Source organism: Myotis nattereri (genome assembly GCF_964212035.1).
Source record: "Myotis nattereri genome assembly, chromosome: 3".
Classification (NCBI taxonomy): Eukaryota; Metazoa; Chordata; class Mammalia; order Chiroptera; family Vespertilionidae; genus Myotis; species Myotis nattereri.
The window spans coordinates 151,996,782-152,012,659 of NC_138077.1; the positions used below are offsets into that span (position 1 = coordinate 151,996,782).

The following is a 15,878-nucleotide window of genomic DNA, read 5'->3' on the forward strand; positions in this document are numbered from 1 at the left end:
GCTATACATTTACATGTTTAATTATCTGTATCTGAAAAGAATGTACACTGCATAAGGGAAGGGGCTCTTTCATTCACTGTTGTCTTGCTATAAGCATTCAATAATTGTTTAAAGAACAGACAAGTCCAAGCCCTGGCTGGGTAACATAATTCATTAGAACATTGTCAAGATACACCAATGTTGCTGATTCAATCCCTGGTCAGGGCACATACAAGAATCAACCAATGAATGAATAAATAAGTGGAACAACAAATATGCGAATATTTCTCTCTCCCTCCCCCTCAAATCAATACATTAAAAAAACAAAAACAGAGAACAGACAAGTCCAACTGCTCATCTACACATGAAGAAACAGGATCAGGGAGGTCCTGTGCCTTGTCTTTGGTCTTATGTTGAGACAGCGGAGAACCCCGTGTACAGCCTCCAATTCCCACTGCCCTCACTGCACATGCTGTTTTTAAACTTTCTGGAGCATTCAGAAGTTTCCATAATATTTATTAACAACTAACTTTTTTTCCTTTTCTAGAATTCAAACAGAAGAAGATCCCATTTCTTTCTTACCTTTATTTTTTCAATTAGTGCTTCATTTTCTGGCACACCAGGGTTTATGGCAATGATGATGCCTTCATAGCCATTGTTATTCAGCCGAACAAAGGAAGTATCGGACCCCTGCAGCAGGTACAGGACTAAGAGGAAGACAAAACTTCTGAATAACACCATTGCTCCTCTCCAGTTGATCCTGCCCGAGGGGCTTTCCTAGACCCTTCTCTCTCTGTATATATACTCCTAATCATTATAGGTGGGGCTGATTATGGGTTGCAGACTGCACAAAGATCAGTGTTACATATGAGACAAAATATTTGTACTTACGTAATCATTTTATTGTCTGTTACTGTAAAAGTGATAAGAAAAATAGAAGTAATCAGATCATTTTATAAAATACATTCTCAATTTTTTACTTGGGAAGTTTTTTCTATATTTTCTAATTTTGCTTAATTTCCTATATATGAACATATACTTTGTATTTTCTGTAGAGTACAATGTGAAAATTAATAAAATTTCATAATGAAATGAATAGAAGAAATAATGCTAATGTTTTTTTTAGTTTTACAAAGGAACTTAATTATTTTAATTATTTACCAAAAGTATAAATAATGGAAGAAAATGTAAGATTATTAAATATAAATAACACCAAATTAGGTAAGATGTCTTTGAACTATAAATAAAAAAAAAACTTTAAGTAGTTTGATAAATTAAGGAAGATTTGATAAAGTTATTAGAGTAAAATTTTAACAACTCCTGCCCAGAAAATAATGAATAGAATTAGCTTTTATATAAGCATGTCAAAAAAGTCTGATAGAATGTGGACTATAAATAACAACAACAACAAAAAAGAGTCTGGTAGTGTACTGGTTTCTTTGAAAGCAGAATGAATAATATTAATAGATAATATTTATTTGGTGCCAACCAGGGCAGAGATTCTCTCACCTAATCCTCACCACAACTCTCTAAGGTTAAGCCTGAATATGATCTTCATTAAGCATGGGGAACACAGAGTTTCAGGAACTTGCCAAGATCGGGTAGCTCGTAATTGGCAGAGTCAGGATCTGTACCCAGCATTCCTACCCTAGAGTCCATGGATTTAAATACTTCATAATAAGGCAAGGCTGTTTTATATGACAAATAATATAATACGACTTTTTAAAAAAGGAGGAAGGGAGTCACTTTAGGAGTTGTGACGATGAATTAAGAATGTCTAGACCTAAAGCAAAATTAGCCAGAACTCATTAGAAACTCTAAAGAGAACTAACCAAAAAAAAAAAAAAAAAAAAAGAATCATAGAAAGAAAATATCTTTAAAATAAAAATTCAAGCCCTAACTGGTTTGGCTCAATGGATGGAGCGTCGGCCTGCGAACTGAAAGGTCCCAGGTTCGATTCCGGTCAAGGGCATGTACCTTGGTTGCGGGCACATCCCCAGTGGGGAGTGTGCAGGAGGCAGCTGGTCGATGTTTCTCTCTCATCGATGTTTCTAACTCTCTATCCCTCTCCCTTCCTCTCTGTGAAAAATCAATAAAATATATTTTAAAAAAAAATTCAATAGGAGGATACTTTCTTTCTGTCTCAAATGGATGTTTTATTGCTGTGATAAGGAAGGGTGAAGTTCACAGCTGAATGAGTAACACTTTTTCAAGAGCCACAAAAAAATGAGATTTGTCCTTTCCCATGTTAAATTTGTCAATGGGAGAAGTATCTTGTATTCCTCACAGAGAGAATGAATATGGCAAGTCAAGAAAATGGGATATTAATGTTATGGTTTTTTTCTTTTTAACATCTCATCTCAGATTCTTCTCTTCTCCAAGAATTTAGCTGAATAACTCTGAATTCTTCAGGGAGGGTCAGAATTCTGATGAACTATGGCAACACAGAGGTCTCTTATCATGGGACTTTTAAATCGTGGGTCAGTAACATGCTAATAGAGTAATAATAGCCAATTTTTTTTCTAATGAGAAGACGATTTGGATTAATATTATTGAGGCAGGAATATGGTCTATGATTTCATGGAAAAATACTTGGGATATTTTCATTTTAAAAGATGAAAGCTTCTTTTTGAATTGCAAAGCAGTTACTCATCCTTATGTAATTTTCTGAAGGCAACACTGAATTCTATTATGAGTTATTAACTAGTTTTAAAATTTTATCTTTCTTGTTAAAGTATTACAGATGTCCCCCTTTTCCTTCCACTCCTGTCCTCTCCCCAGGTCTTCACCCCACTATTATCTGTGTCCATGGGTTATACATATATGCATGTAAGTTCTTTGGTTGAACACCCCCCCCTCACCCCCGCCCACTTTCCTCTGAGGATCCTTAGTCTGTTGCAGGCTTTCATGTCTCTGGATCTATTTTGTTTGTCAATTTATTTTGTTCATTCGATTCCACATATAAGTGAGATCACGTGATACTTGTCTTTCTCTGACTGACTTCTTTCACCATTAACACAGAACCTGGGGTATAAATAGGTTGGGATTCATTGGGTGAGACTTCATTTCCTCCTCCTTCGCATTTGGATCTCTCTGTCCCTGTGTTTAATCTATCCTAGCTTCCTTGTGCTAAGCCTCCTGTCCTGCCTTGTAGAGGTAGATCTGGAAACCAGTTTCTCTTTCCTTGCTACTAGTGACTTGTATGCACCATTTGTCCACTCTCTTTTCTGTATCTCCCTCTCTATTGCCTTCCTACTCCAATCCCTTTTCATTTAAAAAAAGAGAATCTAGTAACTTATAGTGTTTCATGCAGTGACCAGTTTGGAGTATTTCATCTTACTTGACCTCTTTGTAATATTTGATGTTGATCATTCCCTCTTCTTTGAAAAAGCCTTTTTCCTTTGGGAGACAGACTCCTGATGATCTTTGTAAATCTCTGGCTGTTCCTTCTCAGTCTAGTTCACAATGCCTCTTTCTTTATCCCCCATTTGTGTGTAGACTCTTCCCAAGAGTTCATTTTTGGCTCCCTTCTCTTCTTTCTCTCTATGTTCCATATGGGGATCTCACTCTTACACATGGTTTTACTTCTCTGTACACTGATGATGACCAAGTACACATCCAGCCCAGACTCCTCACCAACCACCCTAGGTGAAAGAAGAAATGGAATAATATTTTCCAAGTGTTAAAAGAAAAAAGTTAAACTTAATATTTCAGGTTAGCCTCAGACCATCAAATACACACTCTAAAAACACTCTTGAAGGAAATCCTCCAGCAAGAAGCAAAATAAATAAAAAATAATAAGGTATGAGAAATAAATAATTTAGTAAAATTTATTATCTAAATAATCAATAAATAAAACAACAAACATTTATTAATTCACAATTTAAACTAGAAAATGCCAACATGAGGGAGGTTGGTGTTGGAATCCAGTTAGAGACAAGGGCTTGCTAAGGCGTTTCTATTGGAAGTGAAGGGGATAAGGGGAATATAGATAAGTGTTTGAATTCTATTACTATGGAAAATAAATAAATAAATAGTACATATAAGAATGGATCTTAATTAGTTGAGATAATGATCAGAAGACAAAAATCATAATGTGTAATTTTTAAACCAGCAGTGTCAAATTTAATCTATTCGATGGAAGTTAGGAAAGGAGGGGAACAGAAGACACACAAAAAGTATGTGAAATGGAAAAAGATGGCAGATAATTTCTAAAAAATCATTAAACCTGTGTGAATTGGTTAAACTCTTTTGGTAAGACAGAATCTCAGCTTAGATTTTGAAAAGATGAAATAATATGCTGTCCTTAGAGACATATGTAAAATGGTAATGTTATAACAATTCCTGCATTACATATGTGTAAAGAAATGTAAGAAAGATAGGATACTTGTAACAGTAAGTAGTAAAAAAGAAAAAAATCAGTTGACTCTAATTTTATTTTACCTCATTATAACTTCACACAATAACTGATTAACTCAAAGACTGCAATCTCTGTTTTTACAGAACTCGTTATTTCTATTCTGATAGATCCCAATATATTCTACAGCATGAAATTGTACTGCTGTAGCTTTTTTACTATCATCCCCCCCCCCCCAGGGTAAAGTCCTAAATCTTTTATTCAGGACCTTCCTTGATTTGTAGCTTAGGTACTTCCCCATCGCCTCCCAATACAGCCACCTGCCCTCTACAATTCCTGCCTTAGGCAAACAGAAGGTTCACATTTTTCCAAACAGAACATTATGCCTTTGTCTATTGGCAGTTTTTGACTAGAATTTCCTTCTTTCTTTTACTTGTCCTTCAAGAGTTATGTAAGGTGTAATCTCTTCCATACTGCTTTCCCCCTTATTCTCCTGTAATTATGTATATGATATCACATCTCATCACATCAAATTACTTTGTCTGTTTCCCTGACTAAACTGTAGGTCACTGGAAGAGCAGGGACTATGTGGTCCCAGTCTTCAGCATGATGCCTGTCATACAATAAAATACAATGACTAAAGGCATCCATGTCAACAAATATTATGTTCCAGGCTCTCCGATACTAGATTCAGACCAATAGGCAAGAAACAAAAATTTAGAAAATAGATTCTGTGTATAAAGTCTACAATGAATGTGGTTGGTTTTTTTCCCAGTTCCAAAAAAAAGAATCAAATGAAACAAGTTATTTTTTAAAATCTTAATTGTATGAGTATTTTAAGCAGCACTCTGGTTGCATGTGACAGAAAACCAATTCAAATAAGTTATTTGCATATTTATTTACTTATTTATTGGAAGGCTATTGGGCAAAACTCACATTACACTGCAAAGGTGAAGTTGGCCCCAGAGCTGGGAATGCTAAGGATGTGAATATGCTCATTTCTTGGCATGTTGGCCTTATCATCTCATACCACCTTCCCTCTTTCAGCAGGAAAAAAATGGATAGAGACAAGTCCTGAGCCTCACAACAAATAGCTTTGCTGCCACGGAGACATTAATCATCCTCCCTACTTCGGGTTCAAAAGTCCTGGAGAAGAGCTCTGATGAGCTTGTTCTGAGTCAAGTGGCCATCCCGAGGAGTCATCTGCAGCCAGGAGAACACCCTGATCTGCCTGAGTCAGGTGACTATCCTGGGTGAATCCATGATAGCAAGGAGGGCAGGGTCAAATAACAAAGACATGAGAAGTGGGGACAGTCTCAATCCTTGCCACCCAAAGTGAGGTCCTCCAGATCATGTGGAGATTGATAGAAATTAAGAATCTTGGGCCCCTGGACCTACTGAACAGGAATCTGCATTTAGCTCCCCAAGTGATTTATGTACACACTCAAATTTGAGGAGCATGGGACACATTAACCAGGGACAATTGTTCTCTATTTCTTCAGAGGTTGGGAGAATTAGACCTGGTTTTAGGTGGTAGCAGAAATAATTCGTGAAAATACTTGCAAGATCATCCTACGTGTTTAAAACATAAAATATAATGTTTTTAAAAAGTTTTAGAATTTTCTTTTTGAGCAAATGTTGCAGAGAAATATCATTCGCATTTTTCTCTGGAATAGTTTGTCACATGTGCAAAGGAATAGACATTTCAACTCCCTTTACTGTCCCATCATTTTTTATAACAAGTTCCTCTACTCTTATTTCATAGCCCAAACACTAATTACTGGCTCCTGGAAATTCTCATTTTCTAAACCAGTGACCTGTTTCCTCCTTGTTCCCCACTCCCATTGTGTTTTCCCCAGATGGTCTTTCTTAAACTGTTGGACGTTGGACATGGTAACTTCTAAGTCAGGGTCCCGTGGTGATATCAATTCACTTTCTGGGATTGTTATTATTACATGATCTGCAATTTCACTGACTGTATTATTCTAGTGGTACAGTAATTTTAAGGAATATGGCTTCTCTATGTTGAAGCATTTTCCTTTCATTTTCTGAACACATGGCTGTACTATTTCTAAAGCTGCAACTATCCATTTGAATTGTAATGAAACTAGAGTAGCCAAAGGCCACCTCTATGTGGTCCGAAGATGTACTGGAGGCAGCTGAATTGTTTCTCCTTCAGGAAGAAAATTAGTTAATCTCAGAGGTGTGTGGTGTCCCATGTGGCCTTAGCATGACACATCGGCTCCTGAAGGCACTGCTGAAATGTTGTCCTTATGCTGCAGACCTGTATATACTCCTTTTCCTCATTTATTGTTATTTTCTGTCTTCCAAATACCCATTTTTTGTTGCTATTTTGAATTTCTGACATTATCCTTCTGTGGTTCTCCCCTCTCCCCAGTCATGTTTTGGCTTTTGTATTACTGAGATTGTTTCTTTTTCATATGTGAAAATGTTTGTACTGCTCATAAATAATATGTGCTTATTGTAAAAAATTAGAAGACATTACAACATTTAGAGAAGGAAATTTTAATTACCTATTAATATATATATATTATATATATATATTATATATATATATAATTTCTTGAATCATTAAGACCATACTGTATGTTTATTTATTTTGAAATAATTTTTACTTTTTAATTACAATTTACGTGCAATGTTACATTAGTTTCAGGGTTTCAGGTGTCCAACCCAGTGATTAAATGTTTATATAACTTATAAAGTATGCCCCCCAATAAATCTAGTACCCATCTGAAACTACACATAGTTATTACAATATTATTGACTATATTCCCTATGCTGTATTTTACATCACCATGATTATTTTGTAACTATCAATTTGAACTTCTTTTTTAAAAAAATCATTTTACTATTTATACCACAGTCACATTCAAATTGGCAAAATTGTTCCATGACAGAGAGAACAGAGACCTGTCATGCAAAGTAAATTAAGTGAAGGCTTTCCTAAAGCTGGAGAAGTACCACAGAAACACAGGATGGCTGCAGCTCCCTCCGATAACAGCGCCAGGGGGTGTGAGTGGGAGGAATGGAGGGTGCTCCTACAGTAGCTGGCCTACTCATATTGGCCTGAGACCACTACTGGTTACTAAGGGGAATTTCCTAATATGCTTGGTAAGCTGATCACTTTTAACCATTTATAAATGGGGTAGGGAGACACTTCTGCAGAATAAATTCTACAAGTTCCTGGGCAGGTTCTCTAAATTTAATCTGTGATCAATGATTGGCAAATTAGGATTCTGCAAAAGTAATCCCATTCAGCGGTTCTCAACCTGTGGGTCACGACCATCGGAAAACACATATAGCATATCAGATATTTACATTACGATTCATAACAGTAGCAAAATTACAGTTATGAAGTAGCAACAAAAATAATTTTATGGTTGGGGTCACCACAACATGAAGAACTGTATTAAAGGGTCGCGGCATTAGGAATGTTGAGAACCACTGGGTTAAATGTACATGCAGGGAAATTTTACCATCAGTGAAATTAGGCCAAACAATAAATAGCCACATGAACCAAACCTACACACTGAACTAAAATGGTGTCATTAAATTTAGGACTTCGGAAAGAACCAGAGCAGGAAAAATTATTCTAACAGAAGATCCGCATTCTTCTCTTCAGCCAGAAGATTGGCAGGCTCCATCACCTCTCCAGCTCCCCTCCCTTTCTTCAAGTCCCTCTCAGTTTTTTCCTTAAGAATCTTTTTTTCCTCCTGTATTTTCATTACCCTATAGAACTCTTCTCACTCTCTCTCATCCAGCTCTGTGATGATATAAGCAAGCGTATGTTCCATCCTGGGAATGATGACATGTTCAATGGCATTTACATGACTGTTGTTATCTTAACAGCTTTGTCTATTCTGAGTAACAAAGGAAGTCTGCAGCGAGGCGAATTCCAGCATAATTCCTCTTTAATTTAGCCCGTTTTTCCCCATCTCTGGCTAAACCAGACAGTTCATAACTGTCAGTTCCTTCATGATAATGTGCAAATACTGGCAAAGTAACACCTGCTACACTATCTTTCTTTGCTTGAATCTTCACTTGGGCTTTATTTACATTTTGGATAACTGTGGTGCTGAGGTTCTTTGCTGTGAACAGGGCCTCAGGAAATGAAAAGGCAGCTTCTCTCATCACTTCACCCATCAACATTTTAGTCTCTATGATCTTCTTTGGGATCTGCAGAAATCGAAGAATTAAAGCATCAGATTTTTTCTTCAGGTTTCGACCTGCCTGTGCTCCTTTTAATCCAGCCTTCATGATGGTCTGTGCCATTTGACAGGGAAAGATTTCAATTCGGTCTTTGCCCGACATTCTTATGATGATGACTGTTCGGCTCAGGTGCTAGGCCTGGCAGTCCTGGTTGCCATAGACCCAGCCACAGTGTCTTCCTCTACAGGAGTCAGCTGGTTGTGTCACTTGACCCTCATGTTTCTAGGCCACCAGGATTTGCATTCTTCCTCAATTTGTACTTCTTAATCTCTTCACCCATCCTGCCAAGCCCCCTCCCATCTGACATCCATCAAAATGTTCTCTGTATCTATGTGGTCCACTTGTTCATTTATTTTATTTTTTTAGGTTTCACATATAAGTGAAATCAAACGTTATTTGTCTTTCTCTGTCTGATTTATTTCACTCAGCATAGTACCTCTAAATTCATCGATGTTGCAGATGATAAGATTTCATTTTTTTAATGGCTTCTGTGTCTTAGTTATTCTATATAATAAAAGCCTAATATGCAAATTATTCCCTTGACCAGGAGTTTGACCAGGGGGCAGGGCCAGCTGGCCAACTTCAGTAAGAGAGGCCCCAGTTGGCAGCCGAAAGCTGCTAGGGACCTTACCCATGCACAAATTTCATGCACTGGCCCTCTAGTTGTAAATAATGCTGCAATGCACATATCAGTGAATATGTCTTTTTGCTTTACTGTTTTGGGTATCTTTGGATAAATAAGTAGAATCCTGGGTCCTTTTTAATCTCTTGTTATAGCCTTTGTCTGAAAGTCTATTTTGTATGATATAAGTATTGCTACCCCAGGATTTTCTTTTTATTTCCATTTTCATGAAACATTTTATTCATTACTTTCAGTCTGTTTGTCTTTTGATCTGAAATGAGTCTCCAATAGATAGCATGTGTGAGGGTCTTATGTTATTATCCATTCAAGCCCCCACGTCTTTTGATTGGAGCATTTAATCCATTTGCATTTAAAGTAATCATTGATAGATATGTATCTACTAGAGGCCCCAGGCACAAAAATTTATGCACTCAGGGCGGGGGGTCCCTCAGTCCAGCCTGTGCCCTCTCGCAGTCTGGGGCCTCTTGGGGGATGACAACCTGCTGGCTTAGGCCTGCTCCTCGGGGGATTTGGCCTAAACTGGCAATCAGACATCCCTCTGGCAGCCTGGCAGCCCTCGGGGGATGTCCACTTGCTATCAGGGAGCAGACCTAAGCTGCAGTCGGATATCGTTATCGCTGCTGAGGAGGCAGGAGAGGCTCCTACCACCACCACTGTACTGGCAGCTGGCCGCCTGGCTTATGGCTGAGCAGAGTTCCCCCCCTGTGAGAGCGCCCTGACCACCAGAGGGAAGCTTCTGCATTGAGTGTCTGGCTCCTGGAGGTCAGTGTGTGTCATAGTGACCAGTCATTCCCAGTCATTCTGCTGTTAGGGTCAGTTTGCATATTACCCTTTTACTATATAGGATAGAGGCCTGGTGCATGGGTGGGAGCTAGCTGGTTTGCTCTGAAGGTGTCCCAGATCAGGGTGGGGGTCCTGCTTGGGTTGCCTGGCCGGTCTGGGTTAGGGGCTGAGGGCCGTTTTCAGGCTGGTGGGTGACTGAAGCGCCCAACCTCTACTTTTTTTCTTTTTTTAAAAATTTTATTCTGGGATTTATTTACCTTCTATAGCTGTCACTGGAGCTGAGAGCTGGCTTTAGCTCTGAGGCCCAGTTCCAGCTCTGAGACCTCGGCTGCTGAAAGCAGGTATCTGGAGTTTATTTAGCTTCTATAATTGAAACACTGTTGCGGTCCTGCTCGCTGAGGCCAGCTAGCTGAAAGCAGGTATCTGAGTTTTGTTTAGCTTCTATAATTGAAACATTGTTGCTTTCGGAGCTCAGAGCCAGGCCGTGGCAGGCGGGGAACCTTGGCTTCCTCCATCACTGGAGCAAGCAAGCCTCCTGCTCGCTTCAGCTGTGTGGCTGCCAGCCACCATCTTGGTTGGCAGTTACTTTGCATATTGCCTTGATTAGCCAATGGGAAGCATATTAGAGGTATGGTTAACTACCATATTTGTCTTTTATTAGATAGGATTGCCATTTTGTTATTCATGTTTTTTATCTTCTTTTCCCCTTGTTGTTGTTGTTGTTGTTGTTGTTGTTGTTCTTCTTCTTCTTCTTCTTCTTCTTCTTCTTCTTCTTCTTCTTCTTCTTCTTCCTTCTCCAATTCCTCCTCCTCTTCCTCTGTTTCCTCCTCCTCCTCTTCTTCTTCTTCTTAAAGAAGACACTTTAACATTTGTTGTAATACTGGTTTAGTGGTAATAGACTCCTTTAGCTTTTTCTTGTCTGGAAGCTCTTTATCTGTCCTTCCATTCTAAATGATAATTTTTCTGAGTAAAGTAATCTTAGTTGTAGGTTCTTGCTTTTCATCACTTTGAGTATTTTGTGCCAATCCCTTCTGGCCTGAAATGCTTCTCTTGAGAAATCAGTCTTATGGCAGCTCCCTTGTAGATAACTAACTGCTATTCTCTTGCTGCTTTTAAGATTCTCTCTTTGTCCTTGACCTTGACCTTTTGCATTTTAATTATGATGTGCGTTGGTATGGGCCTCTTTGGGTTCATCTTGTTTGAGACTTTTTGTACTTCCTGGATTTATATGTCTATTTTCTTCACGATGTTAGGGAATTTTTCTGTCATTGTTTTTCAAATAGGTTTTCAATTTCTTTCTCTCTTTCTTCTTCTTTCAGTACCCTCATGATGCAAATGTTGGTATGCTTGAAGTTGTCCTAGAGACTCCTTAAACTGTCCTCATATTTTGGGATTCTTTTTGCTGTTCTGATGGGGTATTTTCTGCTTTCTTATCCTCCAAATTGCTGATTTGATCTTCTGCTTCATCTACCTACTGTTGATTCCCTGTAATATATTCTCCATTTCAGTAACTGTATTCTTCATTTGTGACTGGTTCTTTTTTATATTTTCTATCCCTGTCCTTGTTTCCTCTTTCCTTGTTGATGTTCTCACTAAATGCATCTACTCTTCCCCTAAGTTTATTGAACATCTATATAACCAGTGTTTTTGGCCCCTGCTTCTGGTAGATTGCTTGTCACCATTTTATTTAGTTCTTTTTCTGGAGGCTTGTTCTGTTGTATTCTTTTCTTTTTTTTCATTTGGGACATGTTTATTTTTCTTCTCATTTTGTCTATCTCCCTGTCTTTGTTTCTAAGTATTAAGTAGAGACGTTACATCTCCCAATCTTGGTAGAGTAGTCTTATGTAGTCAGTACCCTATAGGGCCCAGTGGCACATTCCTGGTCACCCGAGCTGGGCACTCCAGGTATGTCCCCTTGTGGGCTGTGTGCACCCTCCTATTTTAGTTGAGCCTTGATTGCTGTTGGCATGTCAATTTGAGGGAATTACGCCACCACCCCCCCCCCCCCACACACACACCAGACTGATAGATTGGGAGAACTGGCTGTGACTTCAGGGGAGGAACTGCTCAACACTATAGAGCAGGACTGCTTCAGTGGGGTTCTGGTACTCAATGAGTCTGCCCCTTGAGTGTGTCATTTGTGGAGGTGGTTGGATGGTCTTCTGGTGTGGTCTGTAGCAGAGCAGGACTGCTTCAGTGGGGTTCTGGTACTCAATGAGTCTGCCCCTTGAGTGTGTCATTTGTGGAGGTGGTTGGATGGTCTTCTGGTGTGGTCTGTAGCTGACCACTGGTTCTGGGCCTCCAGGGAGGTACAGACCAAGACCATCTGCCACCTCTGCTCAGCTCAGGGCCACCAAGCATGAGCTACAGAGGGATCTGCATTTGGCTGCTACTTATGCTGGGCTTAGAGGTGCCTAGGTGAGGCCAAACTGAGAACAAAGGCAGGCTGCCACTAGTGTTGGGGATGGGGTAACTTAGCAAGACGATTGGGGCATATTGAGGCCAGACACTGCTTGTTTGGGGTTTGTGAATCTTTGAGAGATTTTAGGGAAGTCCACAGCATGAGCCAAGACTGGCCACTTGTATGGAGAAGCCACTGGAAAAGGATCTGTTGGGCCCATAACTTAGGTGAGGTGGGTCTCAGGGAATCACCAAGGTGAGGGAACATTGTTAGCCTTTCATCTCTGTGTGGGGAGAGCTCATCAAGGAACAATGGCCTCTGCCAGAACTTCTCTGTCTGGGAAAAGGCTTCACCTCCAACTCTTACCCCAAAGCCAGACAATTCAGTTCCTTCCCATGTGTCCCTGGTGGCTTTGAGCTGCTGCCCCAAAGCTGGAATTTAGAGTTACTGAGTTTATATTCATGTATGTGGGACCCTTTAAGAAGAATGCCTGAGATTCCAGCAGCCCTCCTCACTCAGACATAATCCCTGCTGGTCTTTATAGCCAGAAGTTATGGGGACTCCTCTCTCTCTCTCTCTCTCTCTCTCTCTCTCTCTCTCTCTCTCTTTTTCAAGCTTCACCAAGGATATGTCTTTATTGATTTGAGAGAGAGAGGAAGGGGGCAGAGAAGGAGAAATATTGATGTGTGAGAGAAACATCAATTGGTTGCCTCCAATACATGCCCTGACCAGGGATTGACCTGCAATCCTTTTGCTGTATGGGATGATGCTCAACCAACTGAACAACCCAGCCAGGTATTAGGATTTCTCTTTCTGGCATTGGAACTCTGGGATGGGGTGCCTGCAGTGGGCCTGGGACCCCTCACTTCTCAGGGGAGCCTCTGTAGCCAAAATAACCCTCCCAACTTTTAACTACCACTCATGGGTGTGGGACCAGACTCTTCCTTGTCTCCACCCCTCCTACCAGTCCCAATGTGGCTGCTTCCTTATAGCCTTAGTTATAGGACTGCTGTTCTAGATTTCAGGCAATTCTTGAATAATGGTTGTTCTGTACTTAGTTATCATTTTTATGGGGTTGTGGAAGATTGTGAGTACTGATTGCGAGTACTATGCTGTTTATTTTTGCATACATTTAAAAACTGGGTACATATAAGCATTCTATTGAAAGACTTTTTGGAATGAGGATGAAGATAATGAAGGTGATGAGATAAATCATATTGACTTAGTGATTCATATGTTCCAGGCCCTGTTTTAGCCATTCTGCACATATTTTTAAAATTAATCTCCATATCAATCCTGTGATGCCGTTATCCTCTATTACAGATAAGGAAGTAGTAGGACAGCCAGGTAGGTAGTTTGCCCAATGTCCATAACTAGTAATTGGATAGTTTTAAAGCATTTTCTTATGATATTGAATATTTCATAAATCTCATTTTAAATGCCTGAGTAGAGTTTTATTGCATGAATACATCATAATTGTTAAATATTGAGATTATTTCCAGTTTGGGTACCTTTCAGATCATGCTGTTCTGAACATCTTTGTTGACAATTTTAGTTATTTCCTCATGATAGATATCTGGACATAAACTGATGTGCCAAGGGGTGAAGATATTTATGGCCCTTCACATTGCCAAGTGCTTTCTAGGAAGACAGTTTCCACTTATAGTCCATGAGATAGTATATGAGGATATATTTATCCTATTACACTTTATAAGTATTAACATTTAATGATATCTTTATTAGTTAGAAAAGTAAAAATATGTCCTATATATTTTTTAAATTTAGTAACATGAATTTTATTGTTGTTGTTGTTACCAATCAGTGGGACTGCTCACAGCACACAGAGAATTAGGGATGGACGACACCCCCATTCTCAGATGAGAAAATGTAATGAATAAATCAGTTCTAGAGCCTAGTATCTTCTGTTTATTCTTCTTGGTAACCTTGGTCACTGCTTGTTATCCATAAGCACTGATTCACTACCAGGCATGCATATTTGATACATGAGTTTCTACATAGATGCAACCCTATCTAGTAGTAAAATAGAGGAACAAAACAACCTAACTAGACAAGTAGGTTACACTACATTAAGTTTGATACACACATTATCCAGCCTTAAAACAGGAAAAACAAGCAAGCAAGCTAGGCAATGAACTCTGTACACTGTTAGCAAATTTGATTGGCACTCAGTTCAAAAGTTAATAGCGATGTTGAGAAGAGTCCCTTGTACAGTTCTGTTAGTCAGCAGGGTTTTCCCCTTATTTTCTGGTTCCTGGCTGTACAGTAAGTGTAGATAAGGAAGGTATGCAGGGAATTGAATTAAATATACAATGTTTCTGTATATAGAATGTTGGCTACATGGTAAAACTTGGGCCTATAATAGCAGTATTTGAAAATTCTTTTCTGAAAACTAACATGCAAGAAAAAACTGGTTAATGTGAGGTTGTACTTATGTCAGTTAAACTAAAATGCTGTTAAAGTTCCCTGTATTATTACTCTAGAAATATTTACTGATCATTTTGTTGGGTCTGTTGGTTTAGTTTCAACTGCCTTCAAGTAGATGTCGCTAATATAGGGATGGATTTATGTTTAGAGAGAGATGGTTCAAAGTAGCAGAACTGCCTGTGTTAAAAATGCTGACTTGTCACTGATTAGCTGTGTGACTTTACTCAATTTGTTGGACTACTCTTTGCCTCAGCTTACTTATCTGTAAAATGTAGATAATACTATTATCAAACTATGAAGTTTCTGAGAGGAAAAAATGAGATAATTAGCAGAAGCTCTTAGTACTTGGCACACAGTAAGTGCTAAATAAATATTACCTATTCTTATTACTATCCTATCTAATAAAAGAGAAACATGGTAATTAGCTGTACATCCGCTACCCTTCCCATTGGGTAATCAGGGCGATATGCAAATTAACTGCCAGCCAAGATGGTGGCCGGCAGCCAGGCAGCTTGAAACTAACATGAGGCTTTCTTGCTTCAGTGATGGAGGACTCAAAAGTTCCCCGCCTGCCTTGCCGGTCTCTGAGCTTGCAGTTTGAAACATTGTTACAAATATAGAAGCTAAACAAAACCCCAGAAACCTGCTTTCAGTGAGCTGGGATCTCAGAGCTGGAGTTGATACAGAGTTTCAATTATAGAACCCAAACAAACCAGATACCTGCTTTCAGCACCAGAGGCCTCAGAGCTGGAGCCAGAGCTAAAGCTGGCTCAGAATTAAAAAAAAGAAAAGAAAAAAAGGACAGGTTGGGAGCTTAAGTCACCCGCCAGCCTGAAAACAGCCCTCAGCACCTCACCCAGACTGGCCAGGCACCACAGTGGGGACCCCCACCTTGATCCAGGACACCCTTCAGGGCAAACCAGCCGGCCCCCACCCATGCTCCAGGCCTCTATCCTATATAGTAAAAGGGTAATATGCCTCCCAGCACCGGGATCAGCGGAGCCGAGAGGCCTCCTGGCACTGGGATCAGTGTGACA

General features: G+C 39.4%; 2 protein-coding genes and 1 pseudogene across 3 annotated transcripts in view; 1 reads left to right on the forward strand and 2 right to left on the reverse strand.

Annotated features, from left to right (window-relative positions):
• LOC308515844 (calcium-activated chloride channel regulator 4-like) overlaps positions 1-723 on the reverse strand; it is a 43,057-nt gene extending 42,334 nt beyond the window's left edge. Inside the window, exon 1 of the mRNA XM_081086486.1 lies at positions 562-723. Coding sequence (XP_080942612.1) covers positions 562-720 — 159 coding nt within the window. The 5' untranslated portion in view covers positions 721-723. The remainder of the gene's footprint in view (positions 1-561) is intronic.
• ODF2L (outer dense fiber of sperm tails 2 like) overlaps positions 1-15,878 on the forward strand; it is a 355,423-nt gene that overhangs the window by 187,195 nt on the left and 152,350 nt on the right. Inside the window, exons 5-6 of the mRNA XM_081086489.1 lie at positions 527-678; positions 5,384-5,576. The gene's annotated coding sequence lies outside the window, so the exon portion shown is untranslated. The remainder of the gene's footprint in view (positions 1-526; positions 679-5,383; positions 5,577-15,878) is intronic.
• LOC308515993 (V-type proton ATPase subunit D-like) lies at positions 7,948-8,671 on the reverse strand (annotated as a pseudogene). Its single transcript has one exon. The product of its transcript is annotated as a V-type proton ATPase subunit D-like (transcript).